The following is a 17,565-nucleotide window of genomic DNA, read 5'->3' as shown; positions in this document are numbered from 1 at the left end:
TTCCCCCCCCTCCCCACCCGGACTCCGGGGGCACCGCCGGGGGACAGACACCCAGCAGGTAACCCTGGCCTGGCTCACCCTCCCCCCTCGGATTTTCCTCCACACCCTCCCGGATGACCCCTTTCCCCCTTTCCGTCTCCCCGTTTTCCCTGGGCTTGCCTCTTTTCCCTGGCCTTCCTTGTTCCATCGCCCCCACTTGGGCTTGTCGCCCGCTGGCTGCGCCGCCGTCTCGTGCAGCCCGATTCGCTTCCCCTCGTCCAGCAGCCTGTGCGCCCTAGGTCTGCCTTAGGCACCTTTTGGGGCTCTGTCTCGCTGCTTCTCCGGGCTCTTGCTCCCTTCCAACCTGTCTCCTGGGGTTCTGGGGGAGGAGGGAGTACCTGTCCTTTTCTCGCTCCCCCTAGTTCCCTGCCCCCCAACTCTGGCCCCCCTTCTCCTTCTAGCAGTACCTAGGGGTGGGGAGAGAACTGGAATTTGGGGGGCCCCCTGGAGGGGCAAGGGGCTGTGTGTCGCTGGGGAGAGGGGCTGTGTGTGTGTGTGTATAGGGTGGGGGTGGGGGTCAGTTAGAGACCTGGCTGCCTCTCTGTTGTCCCTTTAAATGGCCCTCACATTTCTGGGGGGAGGTAGCAAGCCGCCAGCCTGGGGGGCAGGGCCCTTGGTTCGTCCACACAATCAAGGGTGGTAATGATTTAAAGGGACAGCCTCGGTGTGGCCGCTGCCACCCTGTGCCGGCAGGCGGGGGAGCAGGCAGGCCATGTCTGGGGAGGCTTGGCTGGTGAGCAGGGGATTTGAGGCTGAGTCCCTAGCCAGGCCTGCCAGGTCTGGGACAGTGCTTCGGGTGGGAAGGTGCAAGGAGGGGTGACAGCCTGCCTGGGGGGTGCTTAGCCTGTGCTTTCTCCAGGGCCCCACCTTTGGGTCCATGGACTCCTTGGCTAAGAATCCTAAGTCCAAACTACAGAGTCTGTCAGCCACCAGGTGGGGGCCACCAGCAGGTCTGCAGGTCAGCAGCCTGGCCTGGGCACTTTGGAGCTCGCCCTTCAGCTTCCCCTTTTGTTGTTTGGCTCTATGCACGAGAAAGCCCCAGCCCCTCCCCCAGCTCCCCCTTCCCGTCCACATGCCCCCCCAACACACACACACTCACACACACACACACCCCAGCTGTTGGACAGATGAATTACAGCCTCAGGCTTGGGGCCAGGGCTGGTGAGGGATTAAAGCTCTGGGGCTGGCCCTTTAAATGGCTGTTAGCCCCTCCCCCACTCTGGTGTCCAGACACCCCTCACACACACCCCTGACCCTCTTGGCTGCCCCTCACACCTCCTCTTGGTCTGTCCTAAGGCCTGCCCACCCCCCTCTCTCTAGACTAGACCCTGCCCACATCACAACCACATACACAAATGTTACAGACTATACATACACACTCCCTGGTCCCACATTCTGAGCCTCCCTGCCTTAGAGGGTTCTAACCTCGAACTCCCTTCTTCAGCAGAAGGGCCTTGCCTGCCTGGCCTGTCCAGCCTTCAGCTGACCACTACCCTGGCCCAGTGAAGGGGCCTTGCATGGGTCAGAAATAGGACCTCCCTGGGGGCAGTGTCATCAGCAGCCATGGAAGCTTGCGGCACATTGCATCATGGAGGCTGGGGGCCAAAGGCCTGAGTCCCTGGGGCAGGGGGAAGGATGGGGGCTGGAAGGACAGGGAATAGAGATATGACTGGGAGCCCAAGAGTATGGGTTCGTAAGGGCAGAGAATGAAAACTATGAGTAAGGGAGTAGAAAACATAGGTCTCTGAGGAGTGAGTCTGAGGTGAGGGCTGATTTAGGTCTAAACCAAGGATGGACATCTGATTCTTGGCCTTGGACTTATGTTAAAAGACCTAGCTTCTTCCCCTCTGAGGGTTGGGAAGGAAGGGCATGGGCCTCTAACACCTTCCTGGCCACATAGAGGAAGGAGGTGATGGGGAAACAGGATATGGCCTTGAGGGGTGGGATGGAGGGGAGGCTTGCAGGGGAGGCCACTTATAGGCTCAGGCCCAGAGTCATAGTTCTTGCAGAGGAGGAAGGCACCTCCCTGTTGGGCCCGTTCATCTAGTCTGGCCACCTGTGCTGCTAGCCAAGACCTGCCTGTACCCGCCTGGGGGAAGAAGAGGAGGCAGAGTCCAGAGGGTGGGGTTGACTGTCTGGTGTCTTGATAAGGTTGGCGGGGACACAGAGCTAAAGGAAGAGGGTCTGCATGCCCTGGGGCTAGGATTCAAGCTGGCTTGCGTACAGATGTCAGGGCAGCAGTACAGATGTCAGGCACCAGGGAGTCTCAGCAGGAGGGTCCAGTCAGAAGAGCGATCATGGGTTGGGTGTCCAGTGTAGACTTACTCAGATGCTACAGCATGCCCCTCTTATGATCTGGTCCAGGCTGTCCTAAAGGGGAAGGTTGGAGGACCACTTTGGAGATGGCTTTTTCTGGTTGCCATGGAAACAGATTTTCCCATCCTATCTAATCCCAAAGCCAGGTCTCTCCTTAATGAGGGGACAGGGAGCACAGAGAAATTCTCCAGCCTGGGAGACCTCACTTCTAACTGACTTCTTTCTTTTAGGTTCCCCTCAGGCACCATGCCAGCCCCATAGCACTGCCCACCCCACCTCTGTGGTTTGCTGTACCCCATTGCTGGGATACTGGTTCCAATGAGACAGGGCACAACAAACTCCATCTGGTAAGTCCTGCGCCTGGGTGACCCTTTCCCCTCAACAGTCCAACTCTGCACCACATGGTTGAAGATGCTTGGTATGATCTGGATCATGGATCACGCCCACTCTTCAGAATGGTCCAGTCCAATTCTGAGCTTCCTCCCACCATGTGGTGCTTGAGTGGTTCAGCCCTCTGGGTTTATGGAGCTCCCCTGTGTCTCCTGTGAATGGTTCAGCCCTGTACTTCACCAGCCTCTCCACTACCACCAAAAAATCTCCACCCCCCCCACCCCAAGTGCTACAACTCAGTTGTTTATTGAATTAAGCTAGGGTTTGCAAGCTGAAAAGTGGATGTGAGATACCCTGGAGGAATTTTTTTCTTGGGAGGGGAAGGGCTTTGCCCCTATAAGAGTTGTTGAATAGGCTGGCTTATAGAGGGTGTTCGGAGATTGATTTGGGGAGATAATGGAGAACATTGCCACAACAGCTTACTGTGGCCACAGAAAACTTGGTATCTCACCTTTCATTCCAGATCCCTTCTGTCCATAGTCTCCCCACTGAACTATAGTATTCATCCCACTAAGTCTTACTCCTCTTCTGCTTCCCACTCTCCTGCCAGTTCTCCTCCCAAGGCCCTGCTTCATTTCCTATTCCTCTGTGGGAGAAAAGGGAAAATGATCCCTAGGCCAGGGACTTAAGTTCTCTGAGTGTGTGTTGCTCTTCCCCATTACTCATTGTGTTTCTTGTGTGGTTTTCTTCTACATATTTCTCACTATTTGGCATGATGGTGTGCACTTTGGGGTGCCTCAGTGGATTTGGGTTGAATAACGTGTTAACTGAATTAGCTTCATTGCCAAGAAATCTATGGCTTCTGAAATCTTAAGCACAGCCTCCTACGCACACCTTTTCTAAAGGACCTGAGACATTTGGGATGGTAACATGGGGTAGAGCTGAGAGGAAGATGGCTTGTGAGACTAAAACCATGTGAGGGAGAATAGGACATAAGTAGTATAGAAAAGTGGTAAGAATAAGGCTCTGGAAAGAAGCCCAGCTCTTCCATTCACTTGCAGAATGACCTTGGCCAAGTTACCTAACCCCTCTGAGCCTCAATTTCCTAATCTGTAAAATGGGGTAACCAGAGTACCTCCTATGTCAGGTTTTGGGAAAGAGTAAAAAAAAATTTTCACATAAAGTGCTTAATGTAATTCTTGGCATGTAATAAATATTCACTAAATGCTAGCAATTATCATTATAATGGGAGCCTCAGGGAGCTGTGAGGATAAGCAGGGATGTTGAGGGATGGGACAGAAACTGATTTAAGGCAGACAGACCTCCAAAATAGTTCACTCAAATAGAATGATCACTGACCCAGCAAGACATCAGGATTCAGGGGAGTGAAGCGAGAAGTCAGCAGGGTCAGCCCCACTCCAAGGTTTCCTTGACTCTGTTCAGGAACATGAAGGCAAACACAGAAGGGCATGTGCAGAGACACACGTGATCACGCTAGTGATGCAGAGGCAGACCCAGACAAAAGACCGAGACAGGAGCTAGGCAGACACACAGACAGAGACAACCCCGCGGAGTCGTGTAGACAGGGATAATGACAGGAACGCGTCAGGCACAGGCACTGTGGGAGACAAGATGAGCAGATATGCAGGTGCACACGGAGACAGACACCGGGACCCCCACACACAGCCGACCGTGTCAGACAGACTGACGAACACAGCGCTCAGTCAGAGGCAGACACAAGGCCTGCAGTGACACATAGCGGGCCGGGGCCGGCACCGTCACTCCTCGGTGGGGGGCGGGGTGGGGCCGGCAGCGGGGGAAGGCTGGGGAAGGGAATCCCGGGCGGGCGGCCTGCCCGGGTGGCTGAGTCACAGCGAAGCCTTCGCCGGCAGCCCTCCCCTCCTCCTCCCCCTCCCCCAGGTAAGAAGCGAGCCTGTAACCCCTCGCTTCCACCTGGCAGAATGAGGACGGGCAGACGGGATGCGGCGAGGGTCCTGGACCCGCCCCACCTCTGCGCTCGTGCTGCGTGCCCGCTAACTGCCTGCTCGGTAAAACCTTATCTGCGGGGTCTTGCTTTGACTGTCTTGTGAATTTGCGTGCGCTCTTCAGGCCTCTTACCACGCGTTCCGCGCGGCTGGGGCGCTGCGCGGAGCGGCTCCTCGGCCTCAAGCCCGGAGAGAGTTAAGTGGGTGTGATTGATGGAGTGGTTCTCTCTTGGGGCTGTTGGGGGCGGCAGGGGGGCGGCGGGGGGGTCGGTTAAAGTCCCTAGTCCAGAGCCCGGATGCTGGGGGCGGAGCTGGGCTTTGCCGGGAGTGCCCGGATGGAGAGGGCGTGGCCTCGGCAGGAACAGAATTAACCCTTTCAGAGCGGCTGGCTCCCGGTATTGTGGGTCGGGTTGGAAGAGGCTGGAATGTCAGCCCCAGAAGTGTGTCGGCCCCCTAGCCTGGCTCTGGCCTTGTGCATCTACCTCTCGTCTGTCTTCGAGGAGTCTGTGGGTGCCAATCTTTGTGCCTACCCGTGGTTGTCCCCTGCCTTTGGTTAGTATGGACACTGGGAATCAGGGAGGGCTATTCTTACTCCACAGCGAGAGTGGAGGTGAGAGTGGACCGCGAGCCAGCCGGGAAACAGGTGTGAGCGCGACGTCTGGGCTGCCGGCGCAGGGAGGGGCCATTGTGGCGGGGGGAGACGAGAGGGGAAATTCCGCGGGACCGGTGGTGAGCAGTGTGTGGGCTGAGGAGTTGTGTCTGCCTCTGACTGTGTGTCTGTGTGTGTTCAGGGAGGCGGGGGCTGAGTCAGTGGGAATATGGGAAGGTTTTCTGGGTGACTCACACTCCCCCATCCCAAGCCTGAATCAGACCCCAAGGGAGGGCTTTGTATGGGGGGCGGATGAGGAGTCAGGCGCCTGGGTCCCGGGTGGGGACAAGGATCCGAGGTGGCTGGCGCGAGTGAGTGTGTGTTTAGTGTACAGGAACTTTTGTCCTCAAGCGAGGGCTTTGTATTCCTGGGTGCCGGCGTGAGGGTGTGTGGATAAAGGTGGAAGACCACGGCTTGAGGGACAGGAATCGCTGATTTAGGGAAAGCTGAGTCAGTTCCCCGTGGGAAAGGGGAAGTGGCAGAGGGGAAGTGTCATCATCGCAGAAGGGGAAGCTGCATTTCCTGGTAACTGGCAGCACCCTGGGCACCACTTCCCAAGTAGGAATCTGCTCCTCTGATGTCTGGTCCCCCAGCTCCCCATTTGCCCATGTCTGATGCATGGGTTTCCCCACCCCGGGATTTGGGTAGGGGCAGCCATCCAAGGCTATACTTGACCGCATTTAAATGCTGTACTAGTCCCAGTGTTTGATAACTGATAGAAAGGCTGCTGCCTCTGGTGAGATTTCTGACAGAAACTCCGCTTGAACTGCAGAGAGGATCCGCGGGGCCCAAGCGCCCACCAGGGCTCGGCGGAGAGTGGCACGCTGGAACCTGTAGGGTCCGAGCGTTTCCTAGCAAACGGAAGACCTTGCCCCTGCGGGAGGGAAGGCTCTTTTCACCAGAAACCCGTCTGCCCTTGTGGGCTGGGTGGAAATTTCCCCACAGCGCAGATTTCTCTTAGCGAAGGCGAACTTTCCAGCCGCCCCCAGCCCCTGGTCGCTCACTCTCCCCCGGCTTCCTGCCCGGCGCTTGCTCCAGCTGGAGCACTGGCCCCGCCCCCGCCGCTTTGTACTCGACACTCGCCTCTGGTCGCTCTTTGTACTCTAGACTCTCAATGGACCGATCCCGGGAGCCGAGCCGGCTCCCTACCTGCGGGGACGCCGGGTAGGCGCGGGGACGCAGCTGCTGGGCTTAGAAAGGCGAGAAGGAAGAGCTGGGGCTAAAAGGAAGGTGCCCAGAAGAGGGGAGTGCTGTGTCCGTCGCGGGTCTGAACCTGCACCAACGGGAAGGGGTGGGGGGGCGTGAAGGAGGAAGTGAAACGGGTTCTGGGTTCTTTAAGGGAGTGGGCGGTGAGAGTGGGACAAGGGTGATGTCACTGCCTGTCGGGCCCCGCCCTCCTCCCTCCCTTAGGACCCCCCCTACACTTACACACACCGCTTCCGCTGCGCAAGTAGCCACGTCACGGGCAACCCCCGAAATCCCCCCTCCCTTGGGGGGCGGGGGCCACGTGGGCCGTGGGGAACCGCGTGGCCCCGGTGGGGAAGGGCATAGAGGATACCGGAGCCACGAGAGAGGGGCCACTCGGGACTGCGGTGCGCGACTTCTCGGAATTTGGGGATTACAGGGGGAGTTTTGCTTTGGGGGTCGGTCAGTATTGAAGACCCAGAGAGCCAGGGAAAGTGGAGGAGCTGGAGGAACTGGGTATGAGGCTGGGGGCTTGACCACGGTTGGGGTCGGGGTTGGGTGTTGCGGGGGGTGAAGTGCTCTGATAGCGGTGCGGGAGGGTTTGGGTGCCGTAGAAGTCGCGGTGGCTGGCCAGTCCTCCTAAGCAGTTCCCAGGGGCGCTCGGGGTAGGGGGGTCAGTCACTGGGCGAGGTGAAGTGAGAAGGGGAGGGACGTCTTTGCGTTCTGCATCTGTCTGCCGTCCGTCGGTCTTGCGGTGGCCGGGCGGAGGGCGACTGGAGAGGTCTGACCGGGATCACCGGTGGCTCAGTGGCTGCGCGAGCCTTACGGGTAGTGTCTACCCCCAGGCCGGGCTGAGCGTGCGACTCACTGCCGTCAGCCGCACGCGTCTCGTCCTCGCTGGCCTTCTTGCCCTGCCGGCTGGAGTGTCAGATCCAAGATGGGGACCCTAGACGGGAGCCGCGGGGTCACATCGGGGTCACCCCAGGCCGAGCCCGTCAGACCGGCTCCGCCGCCCCTCCTCCCGGGGCCACTGACTGCGGGGCTAACCTCGCTCCGATTGGTTCCAGCCAGGCTGTTACTGAGGCGGAGACGCGGGTGATGATTGGCTTTCTGAGGAGAGAGGAAGTCCTGTGATTGGCCAGATCTTGGGAGCTCGCCGGCGCTGTGAGAGGACGCTCCCACGGAGGCCGGGTAAGCGGCGGCGTTGCGGGTCGGCCTCTGTGGCTTCGGACTGGAAGTCTGGCAGTGCAGCCACCCCGTCCCACCGACTGGCCATTCGGCTGCTAGCCACTCTCCTGGCCCTCTAGGGGCTCCTTAGGCCTGGTGGGCCTCCCCTTACGGAAAGCCAAGGCCCGGTTCCCTGCACAAATGATAGACCTGTGTGTTGGCCAGCTCACCTCACTCCCTTTTTTCCTTCTCTTTGTAGAATTGGCTGTGAAAGGCCCCAGGCGGCCATCTGGGGCAGTGGGCACTCTGGTCTGAGCGGCTGGAGCCGGACCATCGTCCCAGAGAGCTGGGGCAGAGGGCCGTGCCCAATCTCCAGGGCTCCTGGGGCCACTGCTGACCTGGTAAGGGAAAGTCTGGGGCTGGGTTGGCTGGATGTACACTGGCAGCTGTAGTTTTGCCTCCAGTAAGAGCATAATCTCTTATCCCCACTCAGGCTGGATGCATCGGGCAGTGGACCCTCCAGGGGCCCGCACTGCACGGGAAGCCTTTGCCCTAGGGGGCCTGAGCTGTGCTGGGGCCTGGAGCTCCTGCCCACCTCATCCCCCTCCTCGTAATGCATGGCTGCCTGGAGGCAGGTGAGAACTTGGGCCATTTCTCCTTCTCTAGGCATTCATCTTCTCATTTTCTGTATCCCTAAATGTCCATGTCATCATTCTCCATGGGTTTCATTCTATGGGCCTCTGTGCAGTCCTCAGCTGCTGTTATTCCCTTAGTCCCCTCCTTCCTAGGCAGGGACAAGACTGCTCCTTCTTGCTGTACATAACAGACTTCTTCTCTCTCCAGATGCTCAGCCAGCATCGGGCAGCCCCTGCTCCCTGCTCCCCTACCCCCTTCGCATGGCAGTAGCTCTGGGCACCCCAGCAAACCATATTATGCTTCAGGGTGAGTGGGGGATTTGAAGGTTCTGGGGATGGGAGGTAAGGCTGGGGCCTTGAACAAGTTCCCCCAAGCCTGACCCCCCCCCATCAACTGCTCTGTTCTATAGGACGCCCACCCCAAGACCCCTCCATGGGAAGCTGGAATCCCTGCATGGCTGTGTGCAGGCATTGCTCCGGGAACCGGCTCAGCCAGGGCTGTGGGAACAGCTTGGGCAGCTGTACGAGTCAGAGCATGACAGTGAGGAGGCCATACGCTGCTACCACAGTGCCCTTCGATATGGAGGAAGCTTCGCTGAGCTGGGGCCCCGCATTGGCCGACTGCAGCAGGTAGGATGAGGCAGGACATAGAGCCTAGCATAGTGCCTTTTGGCTTAGTGCCCCCACCTTATGTCTGCTTCTGCCCTGTGCTCCCCCAGGCCCAGCTCTGGAACTTTCATGCTGGCTCCTGCCAGCACCGAGCCAAGGTCTTGCCCCCCCTGGAGCAAGTGTGGAACTTGCTGCACCTTGAGGTGAGGCTAGGGCTGGGTGGGCTAGGGAGGAGGGTTGGGCTAGGCCTGCACTCGTGCCATTCTCTCTTCTCTTTTTGTCCTCAGCACAAGCGGAACTATGGGGCCAAGCGGGGAGGTCCCCCAGTGAAGCGAGCTGCTGAACCCCCAGTGGTGCAGCCTGTGCCTCCTGCAGCACTCTCAGGCCCCTCAGGGGAGGAGGGCCTTAGCCCTGGAGGCAAGCGCAGGAGAGGCTGCAACTCTGAACAGGTATGGTTGTAGGTAGACCAGCAGGTAGTAAGTAGGCAGGACTGGGGCAAAGAGTTGGGATTCTCACACCCTTTTCTCTCCCAGACTGGCCTTCCCCCAGGGCTGCCACTGCCTCCACCTCCATTGCCACCACCACCACCACCACCACCACCCCTGCCTGGCCTGGCCACCAGCCCCCCATTTCAGCTGACCAAGCCAGGACTGTGGAGTACCCTGCATGGAGATGCCTGGGGCCCTGAGCGCAAGGGTTCAGTGCCCCCAGAGCGCCAGGTGAGTCCCTGTATGTTGCCTTTGACCTCTTATCTGCAATCCTATGCTCTTCTCTTACCGTGTGTCCTCATTTATCTCCTATAGGAGCAGCGGCACTCGCTGCCTCACCCATATCCATACCCAGCTCCAGCCTACACCTCACACCCCCCTGGCCACCGGCTGGTCCCGGCCGCACCCCCAGGCCCAGGCCCCCGCCCCCCAGGAGCAGAGAGCCATGGCTGCCTGCCTGCCACCCGTCCCCCCGGAAGTGACCTTAGAGAGAGCAGAGTTCAGAGGTCGCGGATGGACTCCAGCGTTTCACCAGCAGCAACCACCGCCTGCGTGCCTTACGCCCCTTCCCGGCCCCCTGGCCTCCCCGGCACCGCCACCACCAGCAGCAGTAGCAGCAGCAGCAGCAACACCGGTCTCCGGGGTGTGGAGCCAAACCCAGGCATTGTGAGTGACAACTGCAGGTAGAGGGTGGAGTGGGGCATCAGTGGAGCTCGTCTGAGGTGGCCAGAGCAGCACTCTGACCGACTCATCCTACACTTGCAGCCCGGCGCTGACCATTACCAAACTCCCGTGCTGGAGGTCTCCTCTCACCAGGGCCGCCTGGGGCCCTTGGCACACAGCAGTCGGAAACCGTTCTTGGGGGCTCCTGCTGCCACTCCCCACCTGTCCCTGCCACCTGGGCCCCCCTCACCCTCTCCACCCCCCTGTCCCCGCCTTTTACGACCCCCACCACCCCCTGCCTGGTTGAAGGGCCCAGCCTGCCGGGCAGCCCGAGAGAATGGAGAGATCTTAGAGGAGCTCTTCTTCGGGGCTGAGGGACCCCCCTGCCCTCCCCCACCACCCCTTCCCCACCGTGAGGGCTTCTTGGGGCCTCCGGCCCCCCGCTTTTCTGTGGGCACTCAGGATTCGCACACCCCTTCTACTCCCCCAACCACCAGCAGTAGCAGCAGCAACAATGGCAGCCACAGTAGCAGCCCTGCTGGGCCTGTGTCCTTTCCCCCACCTCCGTATCTGGCCAGAAGTATGGACCCCCTTCCCCGGCCCCCTAGCCCAACACTGAGCCCCCAGGACCCACCTCTTGCACCCCTGACTCTTGCCCTGCCTCCAGCCCCTCCCTCTTCCTGTCACCAAAATACCTCAGGAAGCTTCAGGCGCCCGGAGAGCCCCCGGCCCAGGGTCTCCTTCCCAAAGACCCCCGAGGTGGGGCCAGGGCCACCCCCAGGCCGGCTGAGTAAAGCCCCCCAGCCTGTGCCGCCCGGCGTTGGGGAGCTGCCTGCCCGAGGCCCGCGACTCTTTGATTTTCCCCCTACCCCGCTGGAGGACCAGTTTGAGGAGCCAGCCGAATTCAAGATCCTACCTGATGGGCTGGCCAACATCATGAAGATGCTGGATGAATCGATTCGAAAGGAGGAGGAGCAGCAACAACAGGAGGCAGGCGTGGTCCCCCCACCTCCCCTAAAGGAGCCCTTTGCATCTCTGCAGCCTCCATTCCCTACTGACACAGCCCCCACCACCACTGCTCCCACTGCTGCTGCCGCCACCACCACCACCACCACCACCACCACCACAGCCACCCAGGAAGAGGAGAAGAAGCCACCACCAGCCCTACCACCACCGCCGCCTCTAGCCAAGTTCCCTCCACCCGCCCAGCCACAGCCACCCCCACCCCAACCACCACCCCCGCCAGCCAGCCCGGCCAGCCTGCTCAAATCCTTGGCCTCCGTGCTGGAGGGACAAAAGTACTGTTATCGGGGGACTGGAGCAGCTGTTCCCACCCGGCCTGGGCCCTTGCCCACCACTCAGTATTCCCCTGGTCCCCCATCAGGTGCTACCATCCCGCCACCCACCTCAGCGGCTCCTAGCGCCCAGGGCTCCCCGAAGCCCTCTGCTTCCTCGTCATCTCAGTTCTCTACCTCAAGCGGGCCCTGGGCCCGGGAGCGCAGGGCAGGCGAAGAGCCAGCCCTGGGCCCCACAACCCCTACCCAGCTGCCCTCACCCTTGCCACTACCCCCTGCTCGCTCTGAGTCTGAGGTGCTAGAAGAGATCAGTCGGGCTTGTGAGACCCTTGTGGAGCGGGTGGGCCGGAGTGCCACAGACCCAGCAGACCCAGTGGACACCGCGGGCCCAGTGGACAGTGGGACTGAGCGACTGCTGCCTCCCACACAGGCCAAGGAGGAGAGTGGTGGGGTGGTGGCAGCAGCAGGGTCAGGTAGCAGTAAGCGGCGGCAGAAGGAGCACCAGAAGGAGCATCGGCGGCACAGGCGGGCTTGTAAGGACACTGTGGGTCGCCGGCCCCGTGAGGGCAGGGCGAAGGCTAAGGCCAAGGCCCCCAAAGAAAAGAGCCGCCGGGTGCTGGGGAACCTGGACCTGCAGAGCGAGGAGATCCAGGGTCGTGAGAAGGCCCGGCCTGATCTTGGCGGGGCCTCCAAGGTGAAGCCACCTGCAGCTCCGGCCCCTCCACCAACCCCTGCACCTTCTGCCCAGCCCACACCCCCATCAGCCCCTGTCCCTGGAAAGAAGGCTCGGGAGGAAGCTCCAGGGCCACCATGCGTCAGCCGGGCTGACATGCTGAAGCTGCGCTCACTTAGTGAGGGGCCCCCCAAGGAGCTGAAGATCCGGCTCATCAAGGTAGAAAGTGGTGACAAGGAGACTTTTATTGCCTCTGAGGTGGAGGAGCGGCGGCTGCGCATGGCAGACCTCACCATCAGTCACTGTGCTGCTGACGTAGTGCGTGCCAGCAAGTGAGTTGGGGCCCGTCACCCACAAGGCTGCACACTTAGCCCTATCACTCTGATGTTTCTGTCCTCATTCCACTGTCCTCCCACAGGAATGCCAAGGTGAAAGGGAAGTTTCGAGAGTCCTACCTTTCCCCTGCCCAGTCTGTGAAACCGAAGATCAACACTGAGGAGAAGCTGCCCCGGGAAAAACTCAACCCCCCCACACCCAGCATCTATGTATGTGTGCCATCTGTCCTCAGAACCATCCCTGCCAGAGGGTTCTAAGACACTGTTGGGGGTGAATGGGGTGCTCTGAGCCTGGGCCAGGGGTCTGACCCCAGCCTCTCCTGGTGTCTCGCAGCTGGAGAGCAAACGGGACGCCTTCTCACCGGTCCTGCTGCAGTTCTGTACAGACCCTCGAAACCCCATCACCGTGATCAGAGGCCTGGCGGGTTCCCTGCGGCTCAGTGAGTATTGAGGGGCAGAAAGTGTGGGGAGGGCTGCAGGGATCTGGGGCAAATGGGACCCTCTGAGAACCCCCACACTTAAAGACCCAGGACAGTGGCTATGAGAAGTGCTCTGAGTGATGGGTCAGCTGGCCTTGGGCTTTTCTTCCATCTGTCTGTTCCCAGCAGTGGGCAGATGGGAAGGGGATATATTTCAGGGCCTGGTGAGAGTCACTGTGGTTTTCTTGGTGATTAAGGATGGAAAGAATACAGACTTTAGAAAACTCCTGAAAACCTATGGCTTTCTTTTCAACGTTTTATTGGGCAAAATTTCAAACACATACAAAAGTAGAGGAAATTATACAGAAATATAAAGATCAGTCTTGTTTCCTTTATATCCATGTATCCTCCCTTCCTTCCACTGAATTATTTGAAGTACATTTCAGGCTTTGACTTAACTAAGTCTTTAATTGGATCCAATGATAACTTAAAGAAGCTGTCATTCACTGAGCACCTACTGTGTGCCAGGTGCTCTGCACACATGGCTAAATGCACACCTGAGGACTCTGGTTGAGGGGCTGAGCCTTGAGCAGCTGTGGGAGGAAGGGGGCTAGTGAGAAGCCAAATAGAGGCCAGCCCTTCCAGCTTCCTCTGGGCTAGGGGTTCTTGCCTATTCCTCCTGGGCTGAGCTCTGGCAAGCCATTGGCCATCCTGTCAGAGGCCTCTGGAGTAGGAAGGGAAAGGGTGAGCTGGGTCCTCGATCCCTGTCCTCTGCCTCTGCCCCGACGCCCTGCTCGGCCCTCCCTTGCAGACTTGGGCCTCTTCTCCACCAAGACGCTGGTGGAGGCGAGTGGAGAGCACACTGTGGAAGTGCGCACCCAGGTGCAGCAGCCCTCAGATGAGAACTGGGATCTGACTGGCACGCGACAGATCTGGCCCTGCGAGAGCTCCCGTTCCCACACCACCATTGCCAAGTACGCACAGTACCAAGCCTCCTCCTTCCAGGAGTCGCTGCAGGTGAGAGGCGAGCATGAGCAGAGGCAGGGTGCTGGGATCAGGGCCTGCGGTGGGAGGGCTCCTGGAAGGTCACTGACCCAGGCCTGACTACTCCTCTGTCTGAGCAGGAGGAGAAGGAGAGTGAGGATGAGGAGTCAGAAGAGCCGGACAGCACCACAGGAACCCCTCCTAGGTACAGTACAGTCGTACCCTTTCCTTCCTGACTCCTTCCCTTCCCTTTGCTCTCCACCAACCTGTGCTCTTCGTCCCCGCAGCAGCGCACCAGACCCGAAGAACCATCACATCATCAAGTTTGGCACCAACATCGACCTGTCTGATGCTAAGCGGTCAGTGGGCTGAGGCCAGCAAAGCTGGGGCATGAGTGCCGCTGGGCTCGGAATCAGGGGTAGCCTCTCAGTTTCTAACCCTCGCACCTTAGGTGGAAGCCCCAGCTGCAGGAGCTGCTGAAGCTGCCCGCCTTCATGCGGGTAACATCCACGGGCAACATGCTGAGCCACGTGGGCCACACCATCCTGGGCATGAACACAGTGCAGCTGTACATGAAGGTGCCCGGCAGCCGAACGCCAGGTGCGCTCCACACCCGTGCGCCGCGCGAGAAGCGCTAGAGGAGGGGCTGGCGGTGACCGTCAGCCGCCAGCCAATGAGGGCAGAGGGCGGGGCTGTCGCGGATTGCAGCGCCGTTTCGGCCAGCTATGCGGTTCTCTGTCGCCCCCTGCAGGCCACCAAGAGAACAACAACTTTTGCTCCGTCAACATCAACATTGGCCCAGGTGACTGTGAGTGGTTCGCGGTGCACGAGCACTACTGGGAGACTATCAGCGCCTTCTGCGACCGGTGCGTGCCACTCCCCTGCTAGTCACCCCACCGCGTCCTCTCCCTCGGTCTCCAGGTTCCCACCTGACCCTGTGGCCACCCCGCAGGCACGGCGTGGACTACTTGACGGGTTCCTGGTGGCCCATATTGGATGACCTCTATGCATCCAATATTCCTGTGTACCGCTTCGTGCAGCGCCCGGGAGACCTGGTGTGGATTAACGCGGGGACTGTGCACTGGGTGCAGGCCACTGGCTGGTGCAACAACATCGCCTGGAACGTGGGGCCCCTCACCGGTGAGAGGGTGGGGCCAGGTGTAGGGCTTCTCAACATTGAGGGGATGGGGCTCCTGGGGAGTGAGCCCCGTAGAGAGTGGGCACACGGGGGTGGGGGTGAGGGGACTGGGAAGATGGCTAGCTGTGAGGGAAGGGGCTTTGGCCTGAGTGGCTAGGGGCTGGTTGAGAATCCCGTAGTGATCCCCTCTGGCTTGCAGCCTATCAGTACCAGCTGGCCCTGGAACGATACGAGTGGAACGAGGTGAAGAACGTCAAATCCATTGTACCCATGATTCACGTGTCCTGGAATGTGGCTCGAACAGTCAAAATCAGCGACCCCGACTTGTTCAAGATGATCAAGTGAGAACCCTGTTTGGTGGGAGTCCATCTCCACCTACCCTGGTTCCTGCTCCTGTTCCCGCCTGACTCTACCCAGTTCTGCAGCTCTCTCGGTCCATGTCTGCCCTGTGCCCCGCAGCGTTACTGTGTTGAGGAGGCTTAATGTCCCTGCTCTCAAGACCTTGATTTCCCCGTGGTCCAAATAGACAAAAGCTACATGAAATTTCAACTGTGACAGATATTCAGGACAGAGGATGTGACCTAGGCACAGAGAGGGGAGGCCCCCTAGGGGGAGGCTATGGCACTGCGGTCTCAGGGGTTTAAGCCCCCACCCCCTCTGCCCTGCTCCAACCCTGCCTCGCCTACTCCCCCCTGCCAGCAGCCTGACCTCAACACCACCCCACTGCTTCCCAGGTTCTGTCTCCTGCAGTCCATGAAGCACTGCCAGGTGCAGCGGGAGAGCCTGGTGCGGGCAGGGAAGAAAATCGCTTACCAGGGCAGGGTCAAGGACGAGCCCGCCTACTACTGCAACGAGTGCGACGTGAGTGGGCCGGCTCTCCTGCTCCCCCTGCCCCGGAGGTACCCACAGTGGCCCTCCCTCCCCGTGACTGCCCCTCGTCCCTGTCCCAGGTGGAGGTGTTCAACATCCTGTTCGTGACGAGCGAGAACGGCAGCCGCAACACGTACCTGGTGCATTGCGAAGGCTGTGCCCGGCGCCGCAGCGCGGGCTTGCAGGGCGTGGTGGTGCTGGAGCAGTACCGCACTGAGGAGCTGGCGCAGGCCTACGACGCCTTCACGCTGGTGAGGGCCTGGCGGGGCGGGGCGCGGGCGGCGGGAAGGTGAGAGGCGCGCTCGGGGTGGAGGGCCCAGCCCGCGCCCACCGCTGAACCAGACCGCTTTCTCACCCGCAGGCCCCGGCCAGCACGTCGCGATGAGGCCGGACGCCCCGCCCGCCTGCCCGCCCGCGCAGGGCGCCGCGGGGCCACCAGCACACGCCTGGGCTGGACCTAGGTCCCGCCTCTGGCCGGGAGGGGGGTTGGGCCCAGCCCTTCCACCCCATTGGCAGCTCCCCTCACTTAATTTATTAAGAAATTTTTTTTTTAACAAATAATGAGGAAAAAAGGAAAAAAAAATGGGAGACGGGGGGGGGAGGGTGCTGGCAGCCCCTCGCCCACCCAGCGCCTCCCCTCACCGACTTTGGCCTTTCTAGCAACAGACACAAGGACCAGGCTCCGGCGGCGGCGGGGGTCGCATACGGGTTCCCTCACGCCTGCCAGCCGCCCGCCCGCCCGGCGCTGATGCACGCGGCTAGTGTATGTACATAGACGTTACGGCAGCCGAGGTTTTTAATGAGATTCTTTCTATGGGCTTTACCCCTCCCCCGGAACCTCCTTTTTTACTTCCAATGCTAGCTGTGACCCCTGTACATGTCTGTTTATTCACTTGGTTATGATTTGTATTTTTTGTTCTTTTTGTTTTTGGTTTTTAATTTATAACAGTCCCACTCACCTCTATTTATTCATTTTTGGGAAAACCCGACCTCCCGCACCCCGAAGCCATCCCGCCCGCCCCTCCAGGGACCGCCCGCCGCTGGGCTCTCCCTGCCCCCCAGTGTGTGTCCGGGCCCGGCCCGACCGTCTCTGCCCGTCCGCCCGCGGCTCCAGCCGGGTTCTCATGGTGCTCAAACCCGCTCCCCTCCCCTACGTCCTGCACTTTCTCGGACCAGTCCCCCAACTCCCAACCCGACCCCAACCCCGCCTGAGGGTGAGCGACTCCTGTACTGTAGGGGAAGAAGTGGGAACTGAAATGGTATTTTGTAAAAAAATAAATAAAATAAAAAAATTTAAAGGTTTTAAAGAAAGAACTATGAGGAAAAGGAACCCCGTCCTTTCCAGCCCCGGCCTATTTTAAAAACACGGACCTTCACTCCCACCCCCTTTTGTTTTTAAGCGTGAAACAGCCCAGGGCCAGGGCCTCACTGGGGCAGGGACACCCCGGGGTGAGTTTCCCTGGGGCTTTACGTTGTTTTTTCTCCATGCTGGGGCTGCGGAGGGGTGGGGGGTTTACAGTCCCGTCCCCTCGCACTGCACTGTCTCTCTGCCCCAGGGGCAGAGGGTTCTTCCCAACCCTACCCCTATTTTCAGTGATTTTTGTGTGAGAATATTAATATTAAAAATAAAAGCCAGAAAAAAACACCCTGTTTTGATAACGTGCTGGTGATAGCAGGGAGAGTACCGGGAGGAGGGCTGCAAGAGCATGATTGATGGGGAGGACTGTGCAGACCCTCTCGAGGGGCGAGCCCCTCCCCGGAGGCGCCTGTGGAATGTCCAGAGCT

The 17,565-nt window shown here is 59.7% G+C and overlaps 1 protein-coding gene across 2 annotated transcripts in view; it reads left to right on the top strand.

Annotated features, from left to right (window-relative positions):
* The window catches only part of KDM6B (lysine (K)-specific demethylase 6B), a 21,566-nt gene extending 4,156 nt beyond the window's left edge, over positions 1-17,410 (top strand). The window contains exons 2-24 of one of the 2 annotated variants that reach the window (XM_012655687.1): positions 2,586-2,702; positions 7,572-7,695; positions 7,931-8,072; positions 8,165-8,306; positions 8,515-8,613; positions 8,717-8,936; positions 9,026-9,118; positions 9,203-9,364; positions 9,449-9,634; positions 9,719-10,069; positions 10,169-12,366; positions 12,453-12,579; positions 12,704-12,809; positions 13,600-13,805; positions 13,913-13,977; positions 14,060-14,131; positions 14,224-14,372; positions 14,524-14,638; positions 14,725-14,912; positions 15,110-15,251; positions 15,645-15,771; positions 15,861-16,031; positions 16,142-17,410. In XM_012655687.1, coding sequence (XP_012511141.1) covers positions 8,170-8,306; positions 8,515-8,613; positions 8,717-8,936; positions 9,026-9,118; positions 9,203-9,364; positions 9,449-9,634; positions 9,719-10,069; positions 10,169-12,366; positions 12,453-12,579; positions 12,704-12,809; positions 13,600-13,805; positions 13,913-13,977; positions 14,060-14,131; positions 14,224-14,372; positions 14,524-14,638; positions 14,725-14,912; positions 15,110-15,251; positions 15,645-15,771; positions 15,861-16,031; positions 16,142-16,165 — 4,938 coding nt within the window. In that variant the 5' untranslated portion in view covers positions 2,586-2,702; positions 7,572-7,695; positions 7,931-8,072; positions 8,165-8,169 and the 3' untranslated portion in view covers positions 16,166-17,410. Of the gene's footprint in view, positions 1-2,585; positions 2,703-6,456; positions 6,484-7,571; positions 7,696-7,930; positions 8,073-8,164; positions 8,307-8,514; positions 8,614-8,716; positions 8,937-9,025; positions 9,119-9,202; positions 9,365-9,448; positions 9,635-9,718; positions 10,070-10,168; positions 12,367-12,452; positions 12,580-12,703; positions 12,810-13,599; positions 13,806-13,912; positions 13,978-14,059; positions 14,132-14,223; positions 14,373-14,523; positions 14,639-14,724; positions 14,913-15,109; positions 15,252-15,644; positions 15,772-15,860 lie in introns of those variants that run through there. The other variant, XM_012655686.1, reaches the window with a different exon arrangement.
* The last annotated feature ends 155 nt before the right edge of the window (positions 17,411-17,565 follow it).

The sequence above is a fragment of the Propithecus coquereli genome, unplaced genomic scaffold (assembly GCF_000956105.1).
Source record: "Propithecus coquereli isolate 6110/MARCELLA unplaced genomic scaffold, Pcoq_1.0 Scaffold482, whole genome shotgun sequence".
NCBI classification, from domain to species: Eukaryota; Metazoa; Chordata; class Mammalia; order Primates; family Indriidae; genus Propithecus; species Propithecus coquereli.
The sequence above is the reverse complement of the archived record's forward strand: the minus strand, read 5'-3'. Positions and strand labels throughout refer to the sequence as shown.